We start from the raw sequence: 11844 nt of genomic DNA, 5'->3' as shown, positions 1-11844 counted from the left end.
TTTTCTTTGTTTGCATTTCTCTTATTATTGTGATTTAAATCATTTTTTCATATGATAATGTTTGCAATTCTCCTCTTGAAAATTGTTTGTTCATATCTTTTGACCACATCTATTTGAGAATGGCTCTTGATACAACAAATTTGTGTCAGTTCCCTGTTCAAACTCCTTATTCAACAAGAATATAGGCCTTAAGTGATCGAATTGCTAAAGGTCATACAGTAAGTAGCATAGACAAGATCTGAACCCAGCTCCATTGTTCCACACTCTATACCACTCATTAAATGTGTACCCATGGGGAAATTATTTCATTTGAGTGTTTCTTCACCTATAAAATGATGAAGTTGGATTAAATCTTAAATTCCCTTCGGGCTCTTAAGAGAGTATAAATTTATTTAGGAACCCACAGAGAGGAGAAGAGAGGATAAAGAGTGACATTTAAAAAAATAGAATACAATGGATAATAGATAAGAGAGAGGGGTAGATGAGAGGAAACAGACAAAAGGAGAAAAAGGTAAATTAAAGAGGTGATTAAAAAGTGAGGATAAAGCAAGAGATCAGGAATGGAAAAGAGAAATGGAGAAACAGTAGAAGATAAGAATTGAGTCTGTTTAATTTTGTACAATTCCCCAAACAAGTCATTCATTCAACAGTAACACTGTTCAGGACATTCTGCTAAGGCTGAGGGAGAGATTGGGAGACACAGTTAATCAGAGAAACAGACCTGGAAAGGAAAGTTTTGAGAAATAAAACATATTCTAGGTCATCTATTGAAAATAGTTATATTAAATTGTTAAACATTTAGCTTTATCAGGCATATAGCTTGATTTTATGTAAAAAATCATCATGGAACAAATGCAGCGATTAAAAAATACCAATAACAAAAGTGATCTAGGAAATGTCTCTGAAAAAACACACCAAAATCAGCAGATGAAACTAAATTAATAACCCAAGGTCCTATACACCTCTCCCCCCCCAACACATATACACAATATAAATACACACAGATTGTGAGTTCCATTGCACATATGCATATCCTGGGCAGAACCTTCGCACATACATATGTCCAGAGTACACATAAGCACACACATCTGACAAAAGAACTGTACATTCAGCCTGGCTCAACAACAAAAAGAACACATAAGAGTTCTTCTATTTTCAGATGTATCTATGAAGTAACGGCTCGTTTTCACTGAGTTGTGTGGAAAAACACCCTCTGGATTCCTGTCTTCATAATAATAATCTCTTTTCTGGAGGGGCAGATAGAAGGTGAAATAGATAGAGCACCAGCCTTGAAGTCAGGAGGACTGGTCAAATCCAGCCTCTGGCACTTAACTCTTTTTTTTTTAAGGTTTTTGCAAGGCAAATGGGGTTAAGTGGCTTGCCCAAGGCCACACAGCTAGATAATTATTAAGTGTCTGAGACCGCATTTGAACCCAGGTACTCCTGTGCTTTATCCAGTGCACCACCTAGTCGCCCCGGCACTTGACTCTTACTAGCTGTGTGTGACCTTGGGCAAGTCACTTCTCCCTGGTTGCCTCACATCCAAGCCAGTTTCCAGTTGTCTTATTCATATCTGGCCACTGAACCCAGATGGCCTTGGAGGAGAAGTTGAGGTCAGTGATTTAGCACAATGACCCCTCACTCAAATCCAATTCACATGCTTGTCATGGCTTCATCTCCCTGATGTCTGAAGAAGGAAGGAAAGATAAACAACAATAACAACAATCACTCTTTTAATTCTGGTTAATAACCAAATTGAGGGGAAGTAAAAAATGGGGGGGGGGGAAAGCTTGGCATATGAAGTTAGATCCTGAACATAGAGATATTAAAATAAAAGTGAAGTAAGAAACAGGAGAAAGGAGATAGGCAACAAAGAGAGAGTTGTACAATCAGAGAGAGAAATCAGAAACCAACCAACCAAGAAACATTTAAGTGTTTATAAAGTCAGACATTATGCTGATTCAAAGAGAAAAAGAAAACAGTTCTCAAGTAGTTTACATTCTATGTGGGTGTGGGAGTGTGCAGGAAAGAGAAGTAGATGGAGAGGCAAATGGAAAATGAAAGACTAATCCAAGCATGGAAGGAGAGAGAGAGATAAGAAAGGAACAGGCGAGTTTCCTAAGAACCATGCCCTAGCCCACCCACCTTGTATCAGTAATTCCTAGGTTATACATTCATATATCAGGAAACGGGATAGGAATGAGATTTGTATGGCTATTTTTCTGGGCCTTGCCTCAAGGAGAATAAAGAAGGGGTTGGGGGGAGCAGGAGGCATAAGTTGAGATGACATAGAATTGATGATTCAGATTTGGGGTGCGAGGGTTCAGATGACTCTGATTTGGGGGCATGAATGACATAGAATTGAGGTGATGGAGTTGGAACATGAGAATGATATTCAAATGAGGTGATACACTTCTTAGGGGAATGACACTGAAAGTCATGTAGGTTCAACCTGGAATCTCAGGATGGCCAACAACCTACGTTATCTCCTCCACCATCCCAAACCATCCGGGGATCCCCGTATCCCAGCGGCATGGTAACAGGAGGGTTAAATAGTGCGTGGCAGGCGGAGACGGAAGGTCTGAGCTGACGCCTAGCCAAGACAAGACAAGACGAGCCGAGCCGAGCGGAGCTGAACTGAGCCTCTGCCGCCGCCCCACACTTGGGGCGCCTCCTCCCGCGCCCCGCCCGCCAGTCCCCTGACCATGCGCCTGGCCTGGCGCCCCCCGCAGCCCCCTAACCCCGCACAGCCTCTAGCCCCCCTAGCCATCCCGCAGCATCAGCCAAGGAGCAGGTGAGTGTGACACCCCGTAACCTCCATCCCTCCTCCCAGGTGCCCAGGCTCTGTCCTTCCTTGGCTCCTGCGTCCTTTCCTAGCCTCCTCCTTTTCCAACCCCAAATTTCCATCTGTCCTGTCCCTATTTCTTATGCCTCCATCCCTCCTTGCCCGTTTCTGTTTCCACCACCACCGTCACCATCCATCTAGATCTGCATCTTTCATTCATCCATCTAGATCTGCATCTTTCATTCCGCATCTCTATCTTCATCCTTTATTTTTCGACTCCGCTCTCTCTTCCCAGCTGTCGCCATCCCTCTCTGCTTGCATTTTCCGTCTCACCATTCCTCCTCCCTCTTCCCATCCCTTCTCCTTCGCTCTCTTCCTTCTTGTTTTCCTCCTTTTCCTTTTATTGGCCTCTTCCCACCCACTCTTCCTCCTCGGTGTCTCCCCCACCCCCTTCCTATCCATCTCTGGGAGATGCTCTGTCTAGTTTGTAGTGAGAGGATGGTTTGGGGATGGGGGATAGACTCCTTGAGAAGGGCCCCCTGCCCCACCCCCTAGATTATCTCTTGCGCACAGACCTGTTGTGCGGATCTTGGACAGGTGGGTGGGGGATGTGTAAGATGCTGAATCCGAGGGACTGCGGGGTTCCCGAAGGGCTTGGGAGGATACAAGGTGCTGGAGTTACGTTTGGGAGGATGAATAAGGAGACAGAAAGGGATAGATCCTGAGGTTTCGGTTGCCCCTCAGCCCTTCTCTGCTTCACTGATTTGCAATCACATTCTCCCCTCCTTTCTCGGAAAAATTTGGAGGGACAATTCCTGATGCCCCTCTCTTCCATTTTTTTATATTCTGTTTTGTGTCTTCTATTCTATTCCTCCTACTCTTCCATTTTCTTCTCTATCTTGATGATTCCAGTACTTTTTTATCCTTTTTTTCTTCCCTCTATTATCTGTTACCTTCCCTCTTTTCTTCCTCCCCATCCCCTATCATTCTTTCTCTTTTTCTTCTCTATACTCTCTTGATTCATTTTTTGCCTTTTCTCCTTTCCCTATATCTTTTACCCCCACCAATGTTCCTTCTACCTCCAATCTTCACTCCCTCATCTTCCTCTCCCCTCTCTCTCTATTACATCCTTCTCTGCTTACCTTGTTCTGACCCTCTCCTGTCTTTCTTCTGTTCTCTTAAATCCATATTTTTTCCCCTCTGGTTGTCTCCTCTTATTTTTTTTCTCTTCCTTCCTTCCCCCCACTACTTAACCACCTCTCTTTGCATCTCCCCCCCATGCCCATTACCTTTTTAAATTTGTACCTATTGAACTCCTCTCTCTCTCTCTCTCTCTCTGTTTCCATCAACTACCTTTCTCCTCACCGAATTTCTTCACCTTTTTCCTTGTCCATTACCTAGCTGGTGATATTCAGGGTTTGGATTCAAACCCAGAATCAAAATTACACCATTCAGATAAGAAATATTTACTCCTTTTGGAACCACGGTGGGATCATGCTCACTGAGATCCCCTAGGATTCATAGCCTGAGAGATGCCCCATTTTAGGCTTACTCTCTCTCAGCTCCACCTCCCTTCAGAAAGCACCTTTGCACTTAACTGATTAAACACTAACAAAAATTAAAGCCTATGATTTTCCCTTCCCCCATGAAGGGAATGGTCTCCTAGATTGTGAGAGAATGTGGACACCTTCCCATGTGGCTCATACTCAAATGCTCACATAGTTCTGGGTCCTAAATAAAATTAGAGGTTGGGTAGCATGACACAGTTGAAAAGAATATTGGTTTAGATCAAAGGATCTGGGTTCAAGTACAGGCTCTATCATATACTACATGGCAAATCTCTTGGCCTTTCTTACCTCAGTTTTCTCTTCTGTGAATGAAGGAGTTCAGATTGGATGGACTCTGAATTACCTTCCCACTCTAAACCTATGAAACTATGAGATAAGATGAGATTTGGGAGCAAAGGAAGTGAGAAGAAAGGAATCAAAGAGATTCAGGGATGTGAGGGAAATCTGGAGGACTGTTTGATCCAGGGGCAGGAGAGGAGACTATAAAGTGCAATGACTATACAGTGCAATATAGTGGATGAGATGCAGTTGACTCTAGGGAGTAGCAACAAAAGCAAAAAGGCCACGACTTAGGACAAGAAGGTAATTTGGGGGATATGGACAGGCTTCAGAAGGGAGGAGTGGAAACTGCAGAGATGTGGTTGATCAAGGGGTGGATGCCCAAATCAAGAAGTTGTACTGAGAAAGGGAATTATAGACTCTAACTCTGTATCTCTTATCTCCCTCAGTGAAGACTGAGAATCAGGATCATAGCTGAGGGAGACCTCAGATATGGAGTCCAGGATGTGGTAGGTATTGGACACCAAAGGGGAATCCAGAAACCCTATTCCCTGGGGTGTTGACCTTTTTCTCATTGACCCAACCCTGGGAAGCTCCTCCCTAGAGAAAAAGAATATGTTGGGGAGTAGAAACTATGATTAAAATCTGGCAAGAGGTCCCAACTGCTTCTCCATTACCCAGGTGGTGGCAATGGAGAAATCTTATAGAGGTTACCCTATACTGAGAGGAAAATGGGGAAACAACAACTATCTATCCCTATGCTAAGGAATGATCTTAGTCACATCCTAGCCCTGTGAATATATCCCTTTACAAATGGGTTCTGGTGGGGAACAGGCATTAATGTCACTTTACTCTTCCTATTCCAGGTCTACACTGTTGATGTCCCATCTCTTCCCACTCTGGTCACTGCTCCTGCTTCCTTTCCCACTTCCAGCCCAGGGCTCCTCTACCTCTTCACCTCGTACCCCTTCAGCTCCTGCCCGTCCCCCATGTGCCCGGGGGGGACCCTCAGCTCCACGACATGTTTGTGTGTGGGAACGAGCACCTCCCCCAAGCAGGTCCCCCCGTGTCTCACGTTCAAGGCGACAAGTACCACCAGATACTGCACCCCCTGCCACTCCATCTGGCTTTGAGGAAGGGCCACCTTCATCTCAGTATCCCTGGGCTATTGTATGGGGCCCCACAGTGTCCCGAGAGGATGGGGGGGATCCAAATTCTGCTAATCCAGGCTTTCTGCCACTGGACTATGGCTTCGCAGTTCCTCATGGGCTGGCTACCCCACATCCCAACTCAGACTCCTTGAGACGTGGCGATGGGGATGGGATCATCCTTGGGGGAGCTCCTGCCACTCTTCGTCCATTTCTCTTTGGTGGCCGTGGGGAAGGTAAGGTTGGTGGATGAAAGGGCCTTCTGAGGGGTGAGGTAAGACTGGTTAGAGAATTCTAAATTTTGGAAGATGAAATTCATCTGTGGGAAAGTAAAAAAAGTGTAGAGTTAAACGTAGATGCAGTTGGAGTGAATTGAAGTTGGGATTACTGAGACTGATGAAGCTCAAGAGAACACAGCTTTATCCCAGCTACTTCTGGTAAACATGATGTCTATGATCAGAGTTATAGGTAGACTATAATAATAGAGCAATAAATGGAAATGAAAAGATAAGTCTGGTCATTTCTGAACAGAGAGGTTTGAGGGATCTGTACCCTAAAGTCTTCCCATTTTGGGATTGTGCAGATATATTGGAGATCTTGGGAAATGGGCCTGAGAGATGAGAGAGAGATAATTTTAGGGGAAAAAGGTGCTAGGAGTTTGGAGATAGGGAAGAGTTTTTGGTGAAAGAAGATTCAAAGAGGGATTTCCCCTTTCAAACACATACATAAACAGTTAGAAACTAAATTACCATTCTTCCAAAGTTTTTCTAATGCTTGATGCTTTCTTAAACAGGTGTCGACCCCCAGCTCTATGTGACCATCACTATTTCTATCATCATCGTCCTGGTAGCCACTGGCATAATCTTCAAATTCTGGTAAGCTAGAGTTTGAAGAATAAGTTATTGGTGGGTGAGAGGCAAAAAATATTAGAGGAACATAGGAGGTTAGGTTAGATGGATGGGCAGGGTAAGAGGGAAGGAATGGGGCAGATGAAGAGTAAGACCCCAGAATAGAATGGGATGGGGGAGTAGGGCAGTATATCCTACCATGGGGCCAGTGCAAGACTGAACAGATTCCTCTTTCCAAAGAAACAGATGAAGGAGGAAAAAAGAATTTTTTTTAAATCAAGTTATTTTAAAGAAATGAGCAATTGTCTATGCCTTAGTCCCTTCCCTGCTCCTACTGCACACCCTTCATGTGATACTTTTTAGTTGGACTATATATAGTCTGGGAATTTCTTTAGACTTTTTTCCCCCCACCAAAAGACTAGACCCTTAGAGCACCCTATCTTGGAAGAAAACTAATAATTAAAGTGTGGAGTTAAGCTTTTATTGCACCACTACAGTTCATGGATGAGTTTTTCACACTCTATTGAGACTCCTAGGACTTCAGGGTATTAATACTGTATGAAATAGAACGAAATTACGGGACACCTGCCCAAGGGAGGAAAAGGCTTCTGACATCAATTTGGGGCTGAGACCATGTTGGGGAGGGTAGTTCTAGGGATTGTATCCTGAGTGTGGGTTCCTAATAAATGATGGGGTGGGGGAGGTGGCCCTAAGTGCACTCCTCCTAGGGAAGCCTCCAAAGGATTTGGGGGTAAGTGTCTCAGGGCTATGTGTCAAAAGAGATTTCAAGGGTGGTTGAATGGTCTTTTAGAGTCAGTGCCACTACTAGAGAGGTTTTCAAGAGAAGTTTTATTTCAAGAAGGTACTGATTGGGGAAGGGTGGGGGGTGGTGACTGATGTCCTCTTCTCTTTGCTCTCTACAGCTGGGACCGTAGCCAGAAACGACGAAGGCCTTCAGGGCAGCAGGGAGCCCTTCGGCAAGAAGAGAGTCAACAGCCCCTCACTGACCTATCTCCTGCTGGAGTCACTGTGCTGGGGTCCTTCGGGGACTCACTCACACCTACCCCTGATCGGGAGGAGCCCCACGGGGGACTCCGGCCTGGGCCTCCCCAGCCCAAGGGGGCCCCTGCTTTCCAGTTGAACCGGTGAGGGAGAGAGGGCTTAAAGGAGGGAGGGCGATGGGGAAGAAGTTTGGAGGAGAGGGAAGTGTGAGGGACAGAGGGCGGGGAATGAGGAGACTTCTCAGGAGCTGTGAGTCTTTTTCTGGGGAAGGGGGGAGTGGGTGGGTAGATTGTGGAATATGTCCCAGGTTCTTTCATCTTTTCTCTTACCCCACCTCTAGATCTCTTTCCCACCTGAAGGGGTGAAACCACATTATCTTTAGGTCCCTCCTAGCTCTACCATTCTATGTCTGAGACTATGACGCTATTGCCCAATCCAATCCAACAAGCATCAATTATGCTCCTTTAGCAAAGACATCATCCCATTAGTGCTGGCCCCACCCCCTTGGTTCTGACTTTCCCCTCTTTATTTTTGACTGTACCCCTTCTCCATAACCCCATTCCCTGACACTGACTCCACCTGTCTTTGGCCAAGGCCTCCAGTCCCTCATTCAACCCCATCCCTGTGTCCCTGACTTTGCCCTTTCCCTCTTCCCCTTAGGATTCCCCTGGTGAATCTGTGACGCCCCTCAGTGGTGGGGTCCAGCCAAGCAGAAGCCCATGGGGCCTACACAGCCACCATTCCGCTGGGGGTGGGGCAGCTGTGGTGAGCTGGGGCCCCAGATGCTGCTGGTAGAGGACCCCTGCTCCTGTTCTTGCACACCCATTTTCTTGCACACTCACTTGGCCCCAAAGGCAATCACCCCTGTTCACATGCCATAGATAGGGCTACTCTCCCACAAAGCCCTTGCACACTCACCCAAAAGCCTCATACTCACCTTCTCATCAGAACAGTATTGCGCACTCTTGTACAGATAGGTTTTGCACTCACCCTCTTCTACATGTTACTAATCTCTTACATTCTATTTCCCTCTTGTTCCTCCCAGTCTTTATTCATTACTTCTTTTAAACATTCTCATCTCCACCTGACCACCTAATTGGCCATACTCTCATGAACATTTAACCTTTCACATATATTAACTTTCTTACACATCCACTCTGATGTCACATTGAGTGGTTTGCACATGCTCTCTTGCACACTCACTTAGGTTTTGTGGCCCCTGCATGCTGCCCTACAGGTGGGGAGGGGGTGAGCTTTGGGGGCTTCCCGTGCCCTTAGTTTTCACTGCCCCAATCCACTCAATGTCTTGTGTTTCCTGTCTCTCCCTCCCTAGTTGTCCTAGCCCATCCCCACCCAGGCACTCTTACCAGTCTGTGGACTTCTTGATGGGAGTGGGGGAGGGCATTGAAGCCCCAAGCCTTGCCCTTTAGTATCTGAAAGGGTTATGGGGTAGTCAACGCCTGAGCCCCTGAAGAAAGCTCCCAAGTCACCTCCGTCCTTCGTCCTGCTAATAATGCCAGCTGTCTCTGTCTATGTGTCAATCCCTCTGAATATCAGAGTCCCCCTAAGCCAGCTCTTTATTAAGGGAGTGGCCTCACTAACTGAGTCCAGGCTTTGTAGGAAGCAAAGCCAGTAGGCTTAAGGCCATTGGGCACTCTGCCCCCCCCAACCCATGACTATGCCCTTCTTACCCATTCCCATTCCTTGTCTCACTCTGGCTCTTTTTTTTCCTGTTTTCTTTCTATCCTTGCCTTTCCTCCCCTTTCCTTTGCTTCCTCTCTGATACCACTCTATTTTTCTTTCCAATTTTCTTTTCTCTTCCTTCTCCTTTCCTTGCCCTACTTGGCCCCCTATGCTGTGATATATATTTTTGTATTATCTCTCTTTCTTCTTGTGGTGATAATCTTTGATTCTTGTGGGATGTAAGTTTCAGAATTTTCAAATAAAACCTTTGCAAAATATTCAAGGCCCCTCCTTCTGCCTTGTGACCCGTTGAGAGGAATGGGTATTGGGAGAAGGGAAGAGAAAGACAGGGTGGAGGAATCCCTTGCACCTATATCTGACCAGAAGGTAAGTCTACTTGGGGTCTCAAGCATTAACTCCTGAAGGGAAGGGAGGAAGAGGACAGGATAAGCAGTTATGAATGAGAAAAACCCGCCCAGCTTCCAATAAATACACCAAGAGACAAAAATGAGGAGGGGTGATGTGGTGTAATGTTTAGAGGGCTGGTTTTAGAGTCAGAAAGATTTGAGTGCAAGGTGTGGAGGTTTGTCACCAACACAAATTAGCAGTGTAACCTGAGGGCAATTCACTGGCCCTCTCAATGCCCCAGGCCATTCTCTAAACTGCAGAGCAGGTGCTAACTTTCATTCATTACTAGAGGAAGTTTCCTCACTAGAAACGAGTGGTATAATAATACCACTGAAATCACAGATCTGTGCCCACTCTTAACCCTACCCCACCCCACCCCCTCAAAAAAAAAAGAAAAAAAGAGTAATATAGCCAAGGAAGAATTAAAAGTGGAGAAAAGGAAATTATAAAATAAGATTAGAAACCTGGGGAGATAGGAGAAAGGGGAGAAATGAAAAGAAGATGGAGTTAAGGGGGAAGGTGGGGGGAGGAAGGATGCCTTGCTCTTCAGCCTTGACACCACCTCCTCAGAGTTGCCCAAGTTGCATTAGTGTGCCTGTGATTAGGTCTCCCCGTTGGCTCCCCAACTCCAGCATTTCTGATAGGAAGACCTCTAAGTAGCAGATCTAAGATGGGGTGGGGTGGGGAGTAAGGGGTAGAAAGGTGGAGGTTAACTGATTTGAACGAAAACAGGGAAATTCAAGACTCCAAAGACTGTATTTGGCTATTACAATAGCACCTAACGCCCTACCCCCACCCCGCCCCCGTCCCAGTTCAGACATTAGTCTATCGCTGTTGCTAGGTTCTGTTGCCATGGTAACTGTACAATATTGTTTCTCCCCTTATTTCCTACCCTCAGCCTCCACCCTGAAATGGGATAGCCTTGGGGTGTGTGAAAATAGCAGCAGGGAAGGGTATCTGAGTCCCCCTGAGAGGCTATATGTATATCTATGTGATAGTATATAAAAATAGAATTAAGACATGTATTTCTAGCAAGATTGTATGGTGATACATTCATGGGTCATGTCTAGGGAAAGAGGTACAAATAATATAGGTACAGATTCATATAAATGTGAAACTAGATTATCTACAAGTGATAAAAAAAAATATGATGTGGGGTGGGATAGTGAAGCAGTGGACCAAAACACACAGAAATGTAGAGAAAACAAATCTCTAGAGAAAAGACTCAACGAAGTGGAAACAGGAGAGATCAAATGAAGTATCAGTGACTGTGCTGGCTGACAGAAAACTAGAAACTACTAGAGAGATCATGAAGTGATGGGGTGATGAGACAGGGATAGAGAAGACAGAATGGGAGAACAGGGCAAGAAAATGGAAACTCAGAACAAATCTAATCTCTTTTGGAAAGCCCTAATTGTTAAAAAGTTTTTTCTTATGCTGAGCTCACATTTCCTTTCCTCTAACTTCCTCCTATTTATTGATCCTAGTTATACAATCATGGCCCAAGCAGAATTTGTGTTATCCCTCTTCTTAGTTAACCCTTCAAATACCAGAAGTGATTATGCCCTTTTCTTTAACCAGTCTGAGAATGGGCTCCAAAGAGACTCCAAATAAAGGGTTAGGGCTGAGAAATGTGGGAAGAGGCATTGATTGGAAACAAAGTCTTCTCCTGTGAATATGATAGAGACACAAAAAAGTTTGGAGACCAATGCCCTCTACAATTGTAATAACTTCCTAATTGGTCTCCAGTCCATACTCTTTCCAATCAATTTTCCATACTGTTGCCCGAGTAAACTTTCTATCATAATCTTTGGATTCTGTTATTCCTTTACTTAAAAAGTTTTGTGGCTTCCATTGCCAGCCAAATAAACCTCTGATTCCCACATTTGAGGTTTGTTATAATCTGGATCTAATTCATCTGTTCAGCTTTATCTTAGAGAATACCCTTTTATCTAAACTGATTGTTTGTCTCCTGTTTTCCTCTATCACCATGTCTTTGCTTCTAACATTCCCTGTGCCTAGAAGAGATTTCCCCACTTCCATATTTTTTGAAGGTCTTCCCTTCTTTCTAGGTCCAATTTAGATGCTACCTCTTCCAAGAAGCATTCCCAGAAGACTTTCCT

General features: G+C 45.0%; 1 protein-coding gene and 1 long non-coding RNA gene across 4 annotated transcripts; one reads left to right on the top strand and one right to left on the bottom strand.

Moving 5' to 3' along the window:
- The first annotated feature begins 2729 nt into the window (after nt 1-2729).
- PIANP (PILR alpha associated neural protein) lies at nt 2730-7835 on the top strand. Of its 3 annotated transcripts, XM_074194486.1 has the most exons (5): nt 2730-2794; nt 5082-5141; nt 5499-6016; nt 6574-6655; nt 7552-7835. In XM_074194486.1, exons 2-5 carry the CDS (start codon nt 5125-5127, stop codon nt 7775-7777), a joined length of 843 nt encoding a protein of 280 aa, XP_074050587.1. In that variant the 5' UTR covers nt 2730-2794; nt 5082-5124; the 3' UTR covers nt 7778-7835. The 3 variants fall into 3 exon arrangements, with proteins under 3 accessions (XP_074050587.1, XP_074050588.1, XP_074050586.1); XM_074194487.1 differs by lacking the exon at nt 2730-2794 and having other exon boundaries at nt 4969-5141; XM_074194485.1 differs by lacking the exons at nt 2730-2794; nt 5082-5141 and having other exon boundaries at nt 5280-6016.
- Nucleotides 4097-10064, bottom strand: LOC141493306 (uncharacterized). Its single transcript, XR_012470175.1, has 3 exons — nt 8568-10064; nt 6530-6660; nt 4097-6099 (listed from the first exon to the last, which is right to left on the bottom strand). It is a non-coding gene; the product is annotated as an uncharacterized LOC141493306 (long non-coding RNA).
- Between the last annotated feature and the right edge of the window lie 1780 nt (nt 10065-11844).

This window comes from Macrotis lagotis, chromosome 7 (assembly GCF_037893015.1).
Source record: "Macrotis lagotis isolate mMagLag1 chromosome 7, bilby.v1.9.chrom.fasta, whole genome shotgun sequence".
Lineage (NCBI taxonomy): Eukaryota > Metazoa > Chordata > Mammalia > Peramelemorphia > Peramelidae > Macrotis > Macrotis lagotis.
Note: the sequence above shows the minus strand (reverse complement) of the source record. Positions and strands in the feature narration are given on the sequence as shown.